The sequence below is a fragment of the Nerophis ophidion genome, linkage group LG19, assembly GCF_033978795.1.
Source record: "Nerophis ophidion isolate RoL-2023_Sa linkage group LG19, RoL_Noph_v1.0, whole genome shotgun sequence".
NCBI lineage: Eukaryota > Metazoa > Chordata > Actinopteri > Syngnathiformes > Syngnathidae > Nerophis > Nerophis ophidion.
This window is the reverse complement of record NC_084629.1, coordinates 47,105,092-47,125,364: the sequence shown is the minus strand read 5'-3', so window position 1 is coordinate 47,125,364 and position 20,273 is coordinate 47,105,092. Positions and strand designations below refer to the sequence as shown.

The 20,273-nt window shown below is 43.4% G+C and overlaps 1 protein-coding gene across 1 annotated transcript in view; it reads right to left on the bottom strand.

Annotated features, from left to right (window-relative positions):
• Nucleotides 1-13,661: 13,661 nt before the first annotated feature.
• stk24a (serine/threonine kinase 24a (STE20 homolog, yeast)) overlaps nt 13,662-20,273 on the bottom strand; it is a 38,184-nt gene continuing 31,572 nt past the window's right edge. Inside the window, exon 12 of the mRNA XM_061880146.1 lies at nt 13,662-18,508. Coding sequence (XP_061736130.1) covers nt 18,475-18,508 — 34 coding nt within the window. The 3' untranslated portion in view covers nt 13,662-18,474. The remainder of the gene's footprint in view (nt 18,509-20,273) is intronic.

The window sequence follows — 20,273 nt, the reverse complement described above, 5'->3', positions numbered from 1 at the left end:
ACCACGTCACCACCATTGATGTCACCACATCACCACCATCGATGTCACCACATCACCACCATTGATGTCACCACATCACCATCATTGATGTCACCACATCACCACCATTGATGTCACCACATCACCACCATCGATGTCACCACATCACCATCATTGATGTCACCACATCACCACCATTGATGTCACCACATCACCACCATTGATGTCACCACATCACCACCATTGATGTCACCACGTCACCACCATTGATGTCACCACATCACCATCATTGATGTCACCACGTCACCACCATTGATGTCACCACATCACCATCATTGATGTCACCACATCACCACCATTGATGTCACCACATCACCACCATTGATGTCACCACATCACCATCATTGATGTCACCACGTCACCACCATTGATGTCACCACATCACCATCATTGATGTCACCACATCACCACCATTGATGTCACCACATCACCACCATTGATGTCACCACATCACCATCATTGATGTCACCACATCACCACCATTGATGTCACCACATCACCACCATTGATGTCACCACGTCACCATCATTGATGTCACCACGTCACCATCATTGATGTCACCACGTCACCATCATTGATGTCACCACGTCACCATCATTGATGTCACCACGTCACCACCATTGATGTCACCACATCACCACCATTGATGTCACCACGTCACCACCATTGATGTCACCACATCACCACCATTGATGTCACCACATCACCACCATTGATGTCACCACATCACCACCATTGATGTCACCACATCACCACCATTGATGTCACCACATCACCATCATTGATGTTACCACATCACCATCATTGATGTCACCACGTCACCATCATTGATGTCACCACGTCACCATCATCGATGTCACCACATCACCACCATCGATGTCACCACATCACCATCATTGATGTCACCACATCACCACCATTGATGTCACCACATCACCACCATTGATGTCACCACATCACCACCATTGATGTCACCACATCACCATCATTGATGTCACCACATCACCATCATTGATGTCACCACATCACCATCATTGATGTCACCACATCACCATCATTGATGTCACCACATCACCACCATTGATGTCACCACGTCACCATCATTGATGTCACCACGTCACCATCATTGATGTCACCACGTCACCACCATTGATGTCACCACATCACCACCATTGATGTCACCACGTCACCACCATTGATGTCACCACGTCACCACCATTGATGTCACCACGTCACCATCATTGATGTCACCACGTCACCACCATTGATGTCACCACGTCACCACCATTGATGTCACCACGTCACCACCATTGATGTCACCACGTCACCACCATTGATGTCACCACGTCACCATCATTGATGTCACCACGTCACCATCATTGATGTCACCACGTCACCATCATTGATGTCACCACGTCACCATCATTGATGTCACCACGTCACCATCATTGATGTCACCACGTCACCACCATTGATGTCACCACATCACCACCATTGATGTCACCACATCACCACCATTGATGTCACCACGTCACCATCATTGATGTCACCACATCACCACCATTGATGTCACCACGTCACCATCATTGATGTCACCACATCACCATCATTGATGTCACCACGTCACCACCATTGATGTCACCACGTCACCACCATTGATGTCACCACGTCACCATCATTGATGTCACCACATCACCATCATTGATGTCACCACGTCACCACCATTGATGTCACCACATCACCACCATTGATGTCACCACATCACCATCATTGATGTCACCACGTCACCACCATTGATGTCACCACGTCACCACCATTGATGTCACCACATCACCATCATCGATGTCACCACATCACCACCATCGATGTCACCACATCACCACCATTGATGTCACCACATCACCACCATTGATGTCACCACATCACCACCATCGATGTCACCACATCACCATCATCGATGTCACCACATCACCACCATTGATGTCACCACATCACCATCATTGATGTCACCACATCACCATCATTGATGTCACCACATCACCACCATTGATGTCACCACATCACCATCATTGATGTCACCACATCACCACCATTGATGTCACCACATCACCACCATTGATGTCACCACATCACCACCATCGATGTCACCACATCACCACCATTGATGTCACCACGTCACCACCATCGATGTCACCACATCACCACCATCGATGTCACCACGTCACCACCATCGATGTCACCACATCACCACCATCGATGTCACCACATCACCACCATCGATGTCACCACATCACCACCATCGATGTCACCACATCACCATCATCGATGTCACCACATCACCACCATTGATGTCACCACATCACCACCATTGATGTCACCACATCACCACCATCGATGTCACCACATCACCACCATTGATGTCACCACATCACCATCATTGATGTCACCACATCACCATCATTGATGTCACCACGTCACCACCATTGATGTCACCACATCACCACCATTGATGTCACCACATCACCACCATCGATGTCACCACATCACCACCATTGATGTCACCACATCACCATCATTGATGTCACCACATCACCACCATTGATGTCACCACATCACCACCATTGATGTCACCACGTCACCACCATTGATGTCACCACATCACCACCATTGATGTCACCACATCACCATCATTGATGTCACCACATCACCACCATTGATGTCACCACGTCACCACCATTGATGTCACCACATCACCACCATTGATGTCACCACATCACCACCATTGATGTCACCACGTCACCACCATTGATGTCACCACATCACCACCATCGATGTCACCACATCACCACCATCGATGTCACCACATCACCACCATTGATGTCACCACGTCACCACCATTGATGTCACCACGTCACCACCATTGATGTCACCACGTCACCACCATTGATGTCACCACGTCACCATCATTGATGTCACCACGTCACCATCATTGATGTCACCACGTCACCACCATTGATGTCACCACGTCACCACATCACCACCATTGATGTCACCACGTCACCACCATTGATGTCACCACATCACCACCATTGATGTCACCACATCACCACCATCGATGTCACCACATCACCATCATTGATGTCACCACATCACCATCATTGATGTCACCACATCACCATCATTGATGTCACCACATCACCATCATTGATGTCACCACGTCACCACCATTGATGTCACCACATCACCACCATCGATGTCACCACATCACCACCATCGATGTCACCACATCACCACCATTGATGTCACCACATCACCATCATTGATGTCACCACATCACCACCATTGATGTCACCACATCACCACCATTGATGTCACCACGTCACCACCATTGATGTCACCACATCACCACCATTGATGTCACCACATCACCATCATTGATGTCACCACATCACCACCATTGATGTCACCACGTCACCACCATTGATGTCACCACATCACCACCATTGATGTCACCACATCACCACCATTGATGTCACCACGTCACCACCATTGATGTCACCACATCACCACCATCGATGTCACCACATCACCACCATCGATGTCACCACATCACCACCATTGATGTCACCACGTCACCACCATTGATGTCACCACGTCACCACCATTGATGTCACCACGTCACCACCATTGATGTCACCACGTCACCATCATTGATGTCACCACGTCACCATCATTGATGTCACCACGTCACCACCATTGATGTCACCACGTCACCACATCACCACCATTGATGTCACCACGTCACCACCATTGATGTCACCACATCACCATCATTGATGTCACCACGTCACCACCATTGATGTCACCACATCACCACCATCGATGTCACCACATCACCACCATTGATGTCACCACATCACCATCATTGATGTCACCACATCACCACCATTGATGTCACCACATCACCACCATCGATGTCACCACATCACCATCATTGATGTCACCACATCACCACCATTGATGTCACCACATCACCACCATTGATGTCACCACATCACCACCATTGATGTCACCACGTCACCACCATTGATGTCACCACATCACCATCATTGATGTCACCACGTCACCACCATTGATGTCACCACATCACCATCATTGATGTCACCACATCACCACCATTGATGTCACCACATCACCACCATTGATGTCACCACATCACCATCATTGATGTCACCACGTCACCACCATTGATGTCACCACATCACCATCATTGATGTCACCACATCACCACCATTGATGTCACCACATCACCACCATTGATGTCACCACATCACCATCATTGATGTCACCACATCACCACCATTGATGTCACCACATCACCACCATTGATGTCACCACGTCACCATCATTGATGTCACCACGTCACCATCATTGATGTCACCACGTCACCATCATTGATGTCACCACGTCACCATCATTGATGTCACCACGTCACCACCATTGATGTCACCACATCACCACCATTGATGTCACCACGTCACCACCATTGATGTCACCACATCACCACCATTGATGTCACCACATCACCACCATTGATGTCACCACATCACCACCATTGATGTCACCACATCACCACCATTGATGTCACCACATCACCATCATTGATGTTACCACATCACCATCATTGATGTCACCACGTCACCATCATTGATGTCACCACGTCACCATCATCGATGTCACCACATCACCACCATCGATGTCACCACATCACCATCATTGATGTCACCACATCACCACCATTGATGTCACCACATCACCACCATTGATGTCACCACATCACCACCATTGATGTCACCACATCACCATCATTGATGTCACCACATCACCATCATTGATGTCACCACATCACCATCATTGATGTCACCACATCACCATCATTGATGTCACCACATCACCACCATTGATGTCACCACGTCACCATCATTGATGTCACCACGTCACCATCATTGATGTCACCACGTCACCACCATTGATGTCACCACATCACCACCATTGATGTCACCACGTCACCACCATTGATGTCACCACGTCACCACCATTGATGTCACCACGTCACCATCATTGATGTCACCACGTCACCACCATTGATGTCACCACGTCACCACCATTGATGTCACCACGTCACCACCATTGATGTCACCACGTCACCACCATTGATGTCACCACGTCACCATCATTGATGTCACCACGTCACCATCATTGATGTCACCACGTCACCATCATTGATGTCACCACGTCACCATCATTGATGTCACCACGTCACCATCATTGATGTCACCACGTCACCACCATTGATGTCACCACATCACCACCATTGATGTCACCACATCACCACCATTGATGTCACCACGTCACCATCATTGATGTCACCACATCACCACCATTGATGTCACCACGTCACCATCATTGATGTCACCACATCACCATCATTGATGTCACCACGTCACCACCATTGATGTCACCACGTCACCACCATTGATGTCACCACGTCACCATCATTGATGTCACCACATCACCATCATTGATGTCACCACGTCACCACCATTGATGTCACCACATCACCACCATTGATGTCACCACATCACCATCATTGATGTCACCACGTCACCACCATTGATGTCACCACGTCACCACCATTGATGTCACCACATCACCATCATCGATGTCACCACATCACCACCATCGATGTCACCACATCACCACCATTGATGTCACCACATCACCACCATTGATGTCACCACATCACCACCATCGATGTCACCACATCACCATCATCGATGTCACCACATCACCACCATTGATGTCACCACATCACCATCATTGATGTCACCACATCACCATCATTGATGTCACCACATCACCACCATTGATGTCACCACATCACCATCATTGATGTCACCACATCACCACCATTGATGTCACCACATCACCACCATTGATGTCACCACATCACCACCATCGATGTCACCACATCACCACCATTGATGTCACCACGTCACCACCATCGATGTCACCACATCACCACCATCGATGTCACCACGTCACCACCATCGATGTCACCACATCACCACCATCGATGTCACCACATCACCACCATCGATGTCACCACATCACCACCATCGATGTCACCACATCACCATCATCGATGTCACCACATCACCACCATTGATGTCACCACATCACCACCATTGATGTCACCACATCACCACCATCGATGTCACCACATCACCACCATTGATGTCACCACATCACCATCATTGATGTCACCACATCACCATCATTGATGTCACCACATCACCACCATTGATGTCACCACATCACCATCATTGATGTCACCACATCACCACCATTGATGTCACCACATCACCACCATCGATGTCACCACATCACCACCATCGATGTCACCACATCACCACCATTGATGTCACCACGTCACCACCATCGATGTCACCACATCACCACCATTGATGTCACCACATCACCATCATTGATGTCACCACATCACCATCATTGATGTCACCACATCACCATCATTGATGTCACCACATCACCACCATTGATGTCACCACATCACCACCATCGATGTCACCACATCACCACCATCGATGTCACCACGTCACCACCATCGATGTCACCACATCACCACCATTGATGTCACCACATCACCACCATTGATGTCACCACATCACCACCATTGATGTCACCACATCACCACCATTGATGTCACCACATCACCACCATCGATGTCACCACATCACCACCATTGATGTCACCACGTCACCACCATTGATGTCACCACATCACCACCATTGATGTCACCACATCACCATCATTGATGTCACCACGTCACCACCATTGATGTCACCACATCACCACCATCGATGTCACCACATCACCATCATCGATGTCACCACATCACCACCATTGATGTCACCACATCACCATCATTGATGTCACCACATCACCATCATTGATGTCACCACATCACCACCATTGATGTCACCACATCACCATCATTGATGTCACCACATCACCACCATTGATGTCACCACATCACCACCATTGATGTCACCACATCACCACCATCGATGTCACCACATCACCACCATTGATGTCACCACGTCACCACCATCGATGTCACCACATCACCACCATCGATGTCACCACGTCACCACCATCGATGTCACCACATCACCACCATCGATGTCACCACATCACCACCATCGATGTCACCACATCACCACCATCGATGTCACCACATCACCATCATCGATGTCACCACATCACCACCATTGATGTCACCACATCACCACCATTGATGTCACCACATCACCACCATCGATGTCACCACATCACCACCATTGATGTCACCACATCACCATCATTGATGTCACCACATCACCATCATTGATGTCACCACATCACCACCATTGATGTCACCACATCACCATCATTGATGTCACCACATCACCACCATTGATGTCACCACATCACCACCATCGATGTCACCACATCACCACCATCGATGTCACCACATCACCACCATTGATGTCACCACGTCACCACCATCGATGTCACCACATCACCACCATTGATGTCACCACATCACCATCATTGATGTCACCACATCACCATCATTGATGTCACCACATCACCATCATTGATGTCACCACATCACCACCATTGATGTCACCACATCACCACCATCGATGTCACCACATCACCACCATCGATGTCACCACGTCACCACCATCGATGTCACCACATCACCACCATTGATGTCACCACATCACCACCATTGATGTCACCACATCACCACCATTGATGTCACCACATCACCACCATTGATGTCACCACATCACCACCATCGATGTCACCACATCACCACCATTGATGTCACCACGTCACCACCATTGATGTCACCACATCACCACCATTGATGTCACCACATCACCATCATTGATGTCACCACGTCACCACCATTGATGTCACCACATCACCATCATTGATGTCACCACATCACCACCATTGATGTCACCACATCACCTTTGCTGGAGGAATACTATGCAGGACACATTTACTCCCTACTTAGCATTGAAACACATCAACAGTGTACAAAACTGGTTATTTTCTGCTGCATTTAAAAAACAATTAAAAACATATCTTATTATTGTCAATTTTTAAATAGCAAAAAACATATCAAAAGTGAAAAAATTTAATATTTTGTAGATTTAAACAATAGTGGGATTACTTTCCCATATTTTGTTGAATCTTGCATTGATTACAAATTTGATTTGTTTATATTCTTGATCTTTGTCAGGATTTATTGCATAGTGTTATGAAATCTTTAAAATAGATAAAACTGTTTCCACTGATGATGTCCCCAAGGCCTCGGACTCACTTATTATACCGTGTTGGAAAGTTCAATAGTTTCTTGTTAAACAGGATTATTCCAAATAGACGTACAATGTCAGGGAGTGAACGGGGACACAGTAATTTAAAAAAAATCTCACCAAGCTTTTAAGGTCAGGTGTATAATAATACTTTTAAAGCGGTTGTGTTTTCAAAGAATTTGCCTAATAAAAGGACAAGTTAGAAATTGTGACTGTTCAAAATCTAATCATAAACTTGGAAATTAAGAAAAAAAAAATTTCACATTGTCATTATGGGGTATTGTGTGTAGAATTTTGAGGACTGAACCTGTTTTATTCCATTTTGGAATAGGGCTGTGGAAGAAGTGAAGGGCTGTGAATACTTTCTGGATACAAGAGTATACAAGGACTGTGTGGCTACTTCATAATCAAGCATATCATTTGGATAAAGCTTTGGGGGGGCAGATATTTTGTAGATTTTAACAGTAGTGGGATTACTTTCCCATGTTGTTTTGTTGAATCTTGCTGTGATTACAGATTTGATTTGTTTATATTCTTGATCTTTGTCAGGATTTATTGCATAGTGTTATGAAATCTTTAAAATAGATAAAACTGTTTCCACTGATGATGTCCCCAAGGCCTCGGACTCACTTATTATACCGTGTTGGAAAGTTCAATAGTTTCTTGTTAAACAGGATTATTCCAAATAGACGTACATTGTCAGGGAGTGAACGGGGACACAGTAATTTAAAAAATTTCCCACCAAGCTTTTAAGGTCAGGTGTATAATAATACTTTTAAAGCGGTTGTGTTTTCGAAGAATTTGCCTAATAAAAGGACAAGTTAGAAATTGTGACTGTTCAAAATCTAATCATAAACTTGGAAATTAAGAAAAAAAATTTTTTTCACATTGTCAGTATGGGGTATTGTGTGTAGAATTTTGAGGACTAGACCTGTTTTATTCCATTTTGGAATAGGGCTGTGGAAGAAGTGAAGTGCTGTGAATACTTTCTGGATACAAGAGTATAAAAGGACTGTGTGGCTACTTCATAATCAAGCATATCATTTGGATAAAGCTTTGGGGGGGCAGATATTTTGTAGATTTTAACAGTAGTGGGATTACTTTCCCATGTTGTTTTGTTGAATCTTGCTGTGATTACAGATTTGATTTGTGTATATTCTACGATTTTGTAAGGATTTATTGCATAGTGTTATGAAATATTTATCTTGCTGTGGAGAGGCGGAGATGACAGGCCGACGGCGGGGCAGGGCACGCTGCAGCCCTGCCCAAGATGGCGGAGAATGTGGCGGAACGGAGAGGCGGGGCGTGCTGGGAGCGACGGCGCCGCAAACTAATTCAAGTGGGTGGATTGCGCACCGGCACACAATTGACATTTCTCCTCTGGCTGTATAAAAGAGAATGAGGTTGAGTGTCGGCAGCAGCGAGCAAGGAGCAGAAGCAAAGAGAAGAGCAACAGCGCCAACGAGCACACGAGAGACGGAGACGCGGCCGGCTGAAAAGCGACCGAAAGGCAAGCAGCGGAGAGGGATCTGAAAAGAGACTAGACCAAAAGACAATTATTGCAAAATAAGAGTCAAACCTGCTCAAAAGCATGTCCTTCCTGGGTGGTCCACTGAACCCGCACGACGACAGTAAAAGACTGTCACACTTGCATTGATTACAGATTTGATTTGTATATATTCTAGGACAGGGGTGTCAAACTCAAATACAGAGTGGGCCAAAATTTAAAACTGAACAAAGCCGCGGGCCGAGGTTGAACAAATGAACCTTTTAATAAGGACCCCAAAAAAGTTTTTTGCATTGAAAAATATCAATGGCATATCAAACACAATTTTAATACAAATTGAATGCCTCTTTTCCTTTTTGCAGCCTTCTGAGTTAAATACCAAAATCAACTTTTTCCACAGCCTAATAATAAATTTGAAAATAAAATAACAATAATGAATGAATCAAACATTCAAGCCTTGAAGTCGCAAGAGAAAGTGCGTGAATAAAACCTTAATTATTGCTCAGTTTGCTACTCTGATTTGCTTGAACACAGAATATGGAACAAGCAACGCTTATATAACTTAATAGTGCAAAATTAACTTTCTAAAAACAAACAAAAAAACATCAATGGTATATTAAATACAATTTGAATTAAAAAAATAATGCCTCTTTTCTATTTGCAACCTTCTGAGGTAAATATCAACATTAACTTATTCCACGGGCTAATACATAAAATAAAACAACAATGAGGTGAGCGGAGTTTGGGTGTACATTGCAGAGTTAGTGCTGCAAGGGCTTCTGTTGTGTTTATGTTGTGTTACGGTGCGGATGTTCTCCCGAAATGTGGTTGTCATTCTTGTTTGGTGTGGGTTCACAGTGTGGCGCATATAAGTAAGAGTGTTAAAGTTGTTTATACGGCCACCCTCAGTGTGGCCTGTATGGCTGTTGACCAAGTATGCCTTGCATTCACTTGTGTGTGTGTGTACAAGCTGCTTACATCATGTGACTTGTAGGAACAGTGGACGTTACGACAGGTTGTAGGAATTGCTACAATATAGTTGTCCTGGTGGAAATCGGGAGAAATTCGTAAGAATGGTTGCCCCAGGAGGTTTTCGGTAGGGACACTGAACTTCGGGATTCTCCCAGGAAAATCGGGAGGGTTGACCAGTATGAGTATTGCGGTGAATGAGGTGTTACAGTGGCAACGACGCTGTATAGTACCGATGGGCCAGCTCTAATGTTCATTTGATTTTGCCTCAAGGGCCAAATTAAATTACACGGCGGGCCAAATATGGCCCACGGGCTCAGTGTTTGACACCCATGTTCTAGGACCTTGTTAGGATTTATTGCATAGTGTTATGAAATATTTGAAAATAGATAAAACTGTTTTCACTGATGATATCCTCAAAGGCATCTGACTCCATTATCATACCATGTTGGAAAGTTCAATAGAAAAACAGGATTATTCCAAATAGGCGGAAATCGGCAGGGAGTGAGCGGGGACACAACAATTTAACATAAAATGTGGAAGAAGTGAAGTGCTGTGAATACTTTCTGGATACAAGAGTATAAAAGGACTGTGTGGCTACTTCATAATCAAGCATATTTGGATACAACTTTGGTGGCAGATATTTTGTAGATTTTAACAGTAGTGGGATTACTTTCCCATGTTTTGTTGAATCTTGCTGTGGAGAGGCGGAGATGACGGGCCGACGGCGGGGTAGGGCACGCTGCAGCCCTGCCCAAGATGGCGGAAAGGAGGCGGAGAATTTGGCGGAACGGAGAGACGGGGCGTGCTGGGAGCGACGCCGCCGCAAACTAATTCAAGTGGGTGGATTGCGCACCGGCACACAATTGACATTTCTCCTCTGGCTGTATAAAAGAGGAGGTGGAGTGTCGGCAGCAGCGAGCAAGGAGCAGAAGCAAAGAGAAGAGCAAGAGCGCCAACGAGCACACGAGAGACGGAGACGCGGCCGGCTGAAAAGCGACCGAAAGGCAAGCAGCGGAGAGGGATCTGAAAAGCGACTAGACCGGAAGACAATCTATATTATTGCAAAATAAGAGTCAAACCTGCTCAAAAGCATGTCCTTCCTGGGTGGTCCACTGAACCCGCACGACGACAGTAAAAGACTGTCACACTTGCATTGATTACAGATTTGATTTGTATATATTCTAGGACCTTGTTAGGATTTATTGCATAGTGTTATGAAATATTTGAAAATAGATAAAACTGTTTTCACTGATGATATCCTCAAAGGCATCTGACTCCATTATCATACCATGTTGGAAAGTTCAATAGAAAAACAGGATTATTCCAAATAGGCGGAAATCGGCAGGGAGTGAGCGGGGACACAACAATTTAACATAAAATGTGGAAGAAGTGAAGTGCTGTGAATACTTTCTGGATACAAGAGTATAAAAGGACTGTGTGGCTACTTCATAATCAAGCATATTTGGATACAACTTTGGTGGCAGATATTTTGTAGATTTTAACAGTAGTGGGATTACTTTCCCATGTTTTGTTGAATCTTGCTGTGGAGAGGCGGAGATGACGGGCCGACGGCGGGGTAGGGCACGCTGCAGCCCTGCCCAAGATGGCGGAAAGGAGGCGGAGAATTTGGCGGAACGGAGAGACGGGGCGTGCTGGGAGCGACGCCGCCGCAAACTAATTCAAGTGGGTGGATTGCGCACCGGCACACAATTGACATTTCTCCTCTGGCTGTATAAAAGAGGAGGTGGAGTGTCGGCAGCAGCGAGCAAGGAGCAGAAGCAAAGAGAAGAGCAAGAGCGCCAACGAGCACACGAGAGACGGAGACGCGGCCGGCTGAAAAGCGACCGAAAGGCAAGCAGCGGAGAGGGATCTGAAAAGCGACTAGACCGGAAGACAATCTATATTATTGCAAAATAAGAGTCAAACCTGCTCAAAAGCATGTCCTTCCTGGGTGGTCCACTGAACCCGCACGACGACAGTAAAAGACTGTCACACTTGCATTGATTACAGATTTGATTTGTATATATTCTAGGACCTTGTTAGGATTTATTGCTTAGTGTTATGAAATATTTAAAAATAGATAAAACTGTTTCACTGATGATATCCTCAAAGGCATCTGACTCCATTATCATAAAAAAGTTCAATAGAAAAACAGGATTATTCCAAATAGGCGGAAATCGGCAGGGAGTGAGCGGGGACACAACAATTTAACATAAAATGTGGAAGAAGTGAAGCGCTGTGAATACTTTCTGGATACAAGTGTATACAAGGACTGTGTGGGTACTTCATAATCAAGCATATCATTTGGATAAAGCTTTGGGGGGGCAGATATTTTGTAGATTTTAACAGTAGTGGGATTACTTTCCCATGTTTTGTTGAATCTTGCGTTAATTACAATAATACTTTTAAAGTGGTTGTGTTTTCGAAGAATTTGCCTAATAAAAGGGCGAGTTAGAAATTGGGATTGTTCAAAATCGGAAATTAAAGAAAGAAAACCTTTTCACATTGTCATTGAGGTATTGAGTGTAGAATTTTGAGGACAAAACCTGTTTTCTTCCATTTAGAATAGGGCTGTAACATCAAATGTGGAAAAAGTGAAGTGTGAATACTTTCTTGATGCAAGTGTATAAAAGGTATGTGTGGGTACCACCCCAGCACAAATGATTACATGATAGTAAACAAACCAAAAGTTGTTGATGTACTAGAATTTTATTTCAGTCACAATCCATCAATCCAACATCAGTGTCTCGACTGAACAAACATGTATATTGGATTCTTAACGGTCATCATCACATTAAATGCAACGTACATTTTGCTTTCCAGTGTTTACTGATTCTTTAGGACACATAGCGCTATTAAATAATACTGTTCCTCTGGGTTATAAAAATAGTCTGAATGAAGAATATAATTGTGCTAAGACATGAATTCATCCTGGCCGCCACTCCTTGCTTTATTGCCGTATATCGGGACACAAGCGGGGGGAGAAGGCGACAACACGGCGGCCTGGTTAAGTACCACATTTTGGAAAGAAAAAAAAAAAATCGACAAAGTGCGAAGACAAAAAGACACAAAAGAGAACTACTTTGACCACGTAAAACAGGGGTGTCCAAACTTTTTCCACTGAGGGCCGCACACTGAATAATCAAAGCAAGCGGGGACGTTCATTTTAAAAAACAATCCAGTATATGTATAAAAAATATACATTTAGGCCTCCACTCAGGCTTCATCTCAAGGACCCCAAAGGGTTTTGGTAAAAATAAAATGTTAAAAGTGTGTCATTATTCAGTATTATTATTCAAGTTTTAAATCTTTAGATCAACATTAGGTCTATCTGTCAATATGACGTTTTTAAAGATTTAAGTTGTATGCTCTTTTTGTCAAAGAAAAGCATGTTTTTTATTGAAAAAAAAACACAAAACAATAACATTTTTAAGTAGAATATTTGAGATTATATAATAATTGGAGCCGGAAAAAGGTCAACAACTCATAACACCATTGATTTTAATTCACTATTATTTTTTGTGCAACGACACACTGATCCAAAAGGGTCCTACTCATTTAAGTGTTAAAAAATATATATATATTTTTTTACTGTTTACTTTTAACACAATACTCTCGAGATCAACTTCAGATCTATCCGTCAATTATAAGGTTTTTTTGGGTATGTTTTTTGTTTGTTCGTTTTAGGCCATTCTTAAAAAAACAAAAACAAACGAAAAAAACAGCTCAGTTTTTTTTTATATGGCAAACACAAAATATCCAACATTTGCTCCAAAAAATATCTCAAAGTGGAATATTTAATGTGACGTAATTGCAGCCTTGAATTGGTCAATAATTCATAATTGATTTTGATTCACAATTGTGTTTGTTTTTTAAAGAAAGAAACAGCCTGCATGGCAACTTTGTGTTATTAGAGTAAACATTTCAACATGTTCTTGTTACATTTCACCTGTTTGCTCTTTCATACCACTTTTTATGTTTTACATTTTTTCCATAGTATTTTTAAAATGTGCCGTGGGGCCGTTAAAAAATGACCTGCGGGCCGCACTTTGGACACCCCTGACGTAAAAGGTGCGAGTGAGATTGAATTTGCCTCAATGTGATTGAGTTGGCACGTTTCCCCGTGGAGCTAACAGAAGAGCAGCATATCCCCAAAAAAATACAAAAGAATCACAGCAGCTGCAAATGAAAAATGTGCCGATTTGTTTTTGTGGCAAAAATACTTTGTTTTCATCCAAGTCAGATCATACAACAACATGTGTGGGGACAAGAAATTAATGATAGCATTTTAAAGCTCATTCTATTTTCCAACTCTGACGGCGTCCTCGTGACGATGCTACAACGCAGAGCCACCGGCCGTCATAAAGCTATCCTACGTCCTCCTGCGAGGGGAGGAGAGGGGAGGAGCCATCCGACGCCTGCAAATAACGTGCATCTCATGCTACTCTTCACGTCTGTATGGCTACTTGGTTTGAAGTCAAAAAAAGGCATTTCTCTCTAGTCCAAGTGCAATATAGAGCTGCAGGTACGCTCCTCAGAGGAAGACAGTCTGCTGAGGGTGCTTCCAACTGATCACGGAGCGAATGGATGGAGAAAGACGGCGTGTTGCAAATAGCAAACGTCACGCAGCAAAGGCAGGGAAACACCTGACAGGCAGCAGGAGAGAAGTGAGGAGGCGTATGAAAGAAGCGGACTAGAAGTACTACTAGAAGTACTACTGGTACTACTATCGGTACAGCAAGTTCCCAGTACAGTAGATCAATAAAGTGAGTTGTTATTATTCTACTTTATCTTCCAGAGGGAAACCCCTATAGAAATTGAACTTTAATATAGAGTAGTCAGTGTACAGCTTGTATAAATCTAGACATCATTTGTTTTTTTTAAAAGACCAAAACCTTTGCCGAAAAGTTGTCCCGCTTTTTGGATGGGGATCATTGCACCTAACTGGTGTGTTAAAGTACCAATGATAGTCACACACACACACCCCTTGATCAAACCCTGGGAGGTGAGGGGAGCAGTGAGCAGCAGCAGTGGTCGCGCCCGGGAATCATTTTTGGTGATGTAACCCCCAATTCCAACACTTGATGCTGAGTGCCAAGCAGGGAAGTAATGGCTCCCATTTTTATAGCCTTTGGTATGACTCGGCCGGGGTTTGAACTCACGACCTACCCATCTCAGGGCGGACACTCTAACCACTAGGCCACTGAGCAGGTTAGTGTCTGCCCGCTAATTATTCTGCACCATCGCGTGACCAAACAAAGGTGATTCAGCAGCTGTGATTGTTTTTTTTCCTATTGACAGCAAAATAGACAGTGGGGCCATAGAAAGTTGTGAGTGCCAGCACTTTGACAAAGACAGTGAGGAGTACTGTTAAAATGAAGAATGAAACAAAAAAAGGGCATTAATTCCATTGTGCACTTAAATGATGTGAAGTAGAGCCTGTGAAGGTGGGCACAAACACTCCCTGGTCCGCTTGCCCAGACTACTACTACTACTTGCCTACCTACTCAGTGACCTAGTGGTGAGAGTGCCCGCCCTGACATTGGTAGGTCGTGAGTTCAAACCCGGGCAATGTCATAGCAAAGACTATAAAAATGGGAGCCATTACCTTCCTGCTTGGCACTCCGCATCAGGGGTTGGAATTGGGGGTTAAATCACCAAAAATGATGGCTGCTGCTCACTGCTCCCCTCACCTGGAACAAGGGGAATGGTCAAATACAGAGGTTAATTTCACAATCATTGGTAAATTAACTTTTCAAATGTAAACAACACCTACCCCTAAACACAAGGCATGCTAGGAAGCACCTGCACGATTATTTTACTAGAAAAATGGAAGGTCACAAAACTCAGCATTATAGGTTGGAATTGGGGGTTAAATCACCAAAAATGATTCCTGGGCGCGGCCACTGCAGCTGCCCACTGCTCCCCTCACCTCCCAGGGGGTGAACAAGGGGATGGGTTAAATGCAGCAGACAAATTTCACCAACACCTAGTGTGTGTGTGACTATCTGTGGTACTTGAACTTAACAGAAGGTGGCCAACGCCCATCAGTGACGTCTTCAAGGGTGCCAGTGACATATTTTCACTATAGCTGCACATCAGGGGTGTCCAAACTTTTTCCACTGAGGGCCGCAGACTGAAAAATCAAAGTATGCGGGGGCCATTTTGATATTTTTCCTTTTTAAAAGCAATAGTTGTTTTTTTTACCTTTATGACTTTCTTCAAGATTGGTCCCCAGTCTCCAGAAGGGTCTCAGTCATAAAAATGTTAGAAATAAGTCATAATAAATTAATATTTTAAATTAATAAATCAATATTTTTTTCATTTAATGCTTGAATCTCAAGATCAACTTCAGATCTGTCTGTTGTAACATTTAAATTTTTTTTTTTTTTTTTTATGTTTATGGCCTGGATCTCAAAACCCTTATTTATATGGCAAACACACAAACTATGCAACATTTTCCCCCAAAACATTTCAAAGTGGAATATTTGACACAAAGTAATTGGAACCCTAAATAAGTCAATAATTCATACTAATAAAAAAAGAAGTGTTGAAAATAAGCCGAATGTATAATTATATTTTTTTAATGTTTGACACTGAAGTCTGTAGATCTTTTGATAAGATTTTATAATTTTTTTCTAATTATTTTGTTTGCTTGATGCCCTTTTTGTGAAAGAAAACTTTGTTTTCGCACAAAACATGCAATATTATCCCCCAAAATATTTGAAAGTGAAGTAATTTGAGCCTTCAGCAGGTCAATAACAGTCTGCATGGCAGTCTTGTGTTATTAGTGTCAATACTGCAACTTTTTCTTGTTACATGTCACTATTTACTCTTTTATTACACTCTTTTAAGTTTTAAATTTTTATTATTGGCCGAGGGCCATTAACAAATTAGCTGGGAGCCACAAATGGCCCTCGGGCCGCACTTTGGACACGCCTGCTGTACACAGACTACTCTACACAACATCCGAGTGGAACGTCCGCAGTATTGTCTCTGAAGAAGAAGACATAGTCAAATAGTAAAGCTAATGTTACATTCTCCAAAAAAGGATTCCAGCAAGGTGAAAGTCATTTGAGAAAGGAAAGCGCGATCATATAGAAAAGAAGGCCATGTCACGTGTGGCCCTCCTAGTCCTCAAACAATATCTACAGTCTGCATTTGGCCATTTGTACAAGCACTATTATTATCATCATCTGTAGAAATGTGCTTATTTACACCTTTGTACAATCATCCTGTGGAGCTCATCTTTATCTGCCACAACACCTTCAAAGCAGGATACCTGAGTTTGAAAACAACATCTCACAGCACACACACACACTCACTCTCACACACACACACACACCTCTCCTAAACCAGGGCTGAGAGAAAGATGGCTGAAGTCGAGCAGAGAGACTGGACCGGCGCCCTCTAGTGGTGTGCTGGTGCACTAGCAGGCTATAATGAGTGATGGAGACTAGATCCTATAGTGGAAGTCTGAAGCTGAGCTGCATGTGCTTCTTCTCACTGAGAGGCGGCCGCCTGAGGCACTGAGAACCTGACATGGATCACAAATAGAGATGAAGATCAACAAAAAAATATTCTAGCATACTCTTTTCTATCACTCTAATTATGGCATAACTACTGTATTTCCTTGAATTGCCACCGGGGCGCTAATTAATTTAAAACCTCTTCTCACTCCAGCGCTTACCAAAGGCATGTGGTAAATTTAGGCCTGCGCTTATAAATTTGAGTGTGATGTAAGGATACCATCATGAAAAGCACATTTAATAAAAAAAAACGTTATTATGGTCTTACCTTTACTTATAAATGAAGTCCATGCGCAGCTCCTTCTGATCAAAAGCATCGATAACTTGTTTATAGAAGTCTTCTTTATTTTTCTTCAGTTTTAAAAGTCTCTCTGTCTCGATGGAGATTTTCCTTTATTACCTCCTGCTTCCATTGAAAGTCCAGTTTAGAAAACTGTTTTATTTTAGATATGTAATCCTCCATGTTAAAAGTGCAAGCGAGAGGAAAAAATAAACAATCGCTGCTCACTCTTGCTGCTTGTTGTCACTTCTTCTGCAGCCGAGTAGTTGCAAGAAGGATCACTAGCGCCCTCTACCACCAGGAGGCCGGAGTCATTTAATGACTCATATTTGACACACGCAGCTACGGTATATTAATAAAACATAGCTGCTTACTGTTCTTTTTAGCATATTCAATAGCTTGGACCTTAAATCCTACTGAATAGCTCTTAATCTTATTCCCTTTATGAGATTTCAAACTATTGAAATCAGCCTCCTCCATTTTGAAAATGATGACAGGTGAAGTGTCACTCGTGACGTGACGAGTTTGACCCGCGGAAATTCTAGACATGCGCTAATAAAAATAATATTTTGCGAAAAGAGTTTGACCCGTCATTAATCCCGAGCCGGCGGTAATGCTAAGCATGCACTAATTATTTTGCGAAACGAGTTTGACCCGGCAGTAAGTCTAGGCAGGCGCATACTATATACGCGGCGGCAATTCAAGGAAATACGGTATATTCTTTGTAACATGTTATGACTACAAAATAGGCTTGTGGGACATAGTCACTATATAATATAAATGATATAAATATGAACAATCCTGAAGTGGACTTGCTGGTTTTCTAAAGCGGTCTTACCCGCATCAAATGTAGCCTGACACTTTGCATTCAACGTACAGTCGAGGGCAAAAGTTTACATACACTTGTAAAGAACATGATGTCATGGCTGTCTTGAGTTTCCAATCATTTCTACAACTCTTATTTTGTTGTGATAGAGTGAGTGGAGAATATACTTGTTGGTCACCAAAAAAAATTCATTAAGTTTGCTTCTTTTATGAATTTATTATGAGTCTACTGAAAATGTGGGTCAAAAGTATACATACAGCAATCTTAATATTTGCTTACATGTCCCTTGGCAAGTTTCACTGCAATAAGGCGCTTTTGGTAGCCATCCACAAGTTTCTGCTTGAATTTTTCACCACTCCTCTTGACAAAGTTGGTGCAGTTCAGGTAAATGTGGTGGTTTTCTGACATGGACTTGTTTCTTCAGCATCGTCCACATGTTTAAGTCAGGACTTTGGGAAGGCCATTCTAAAACCTTCATTCGAGCCTGATTTAGCCATTCCTTTACCTCTTTTGACATGTGTTTGGGGTCATTGTCCTGTTGGAACGCCCAACTGCGCCCAAGACCCAACCTCCGGGCTGATGATTTTAGGTTGTCCTGAAAAATTTGGAGGTAATCCTCTTTTTTCATTGCCCCATTTACTCTGTAAAGCAGCAGTTTCATCGGCAG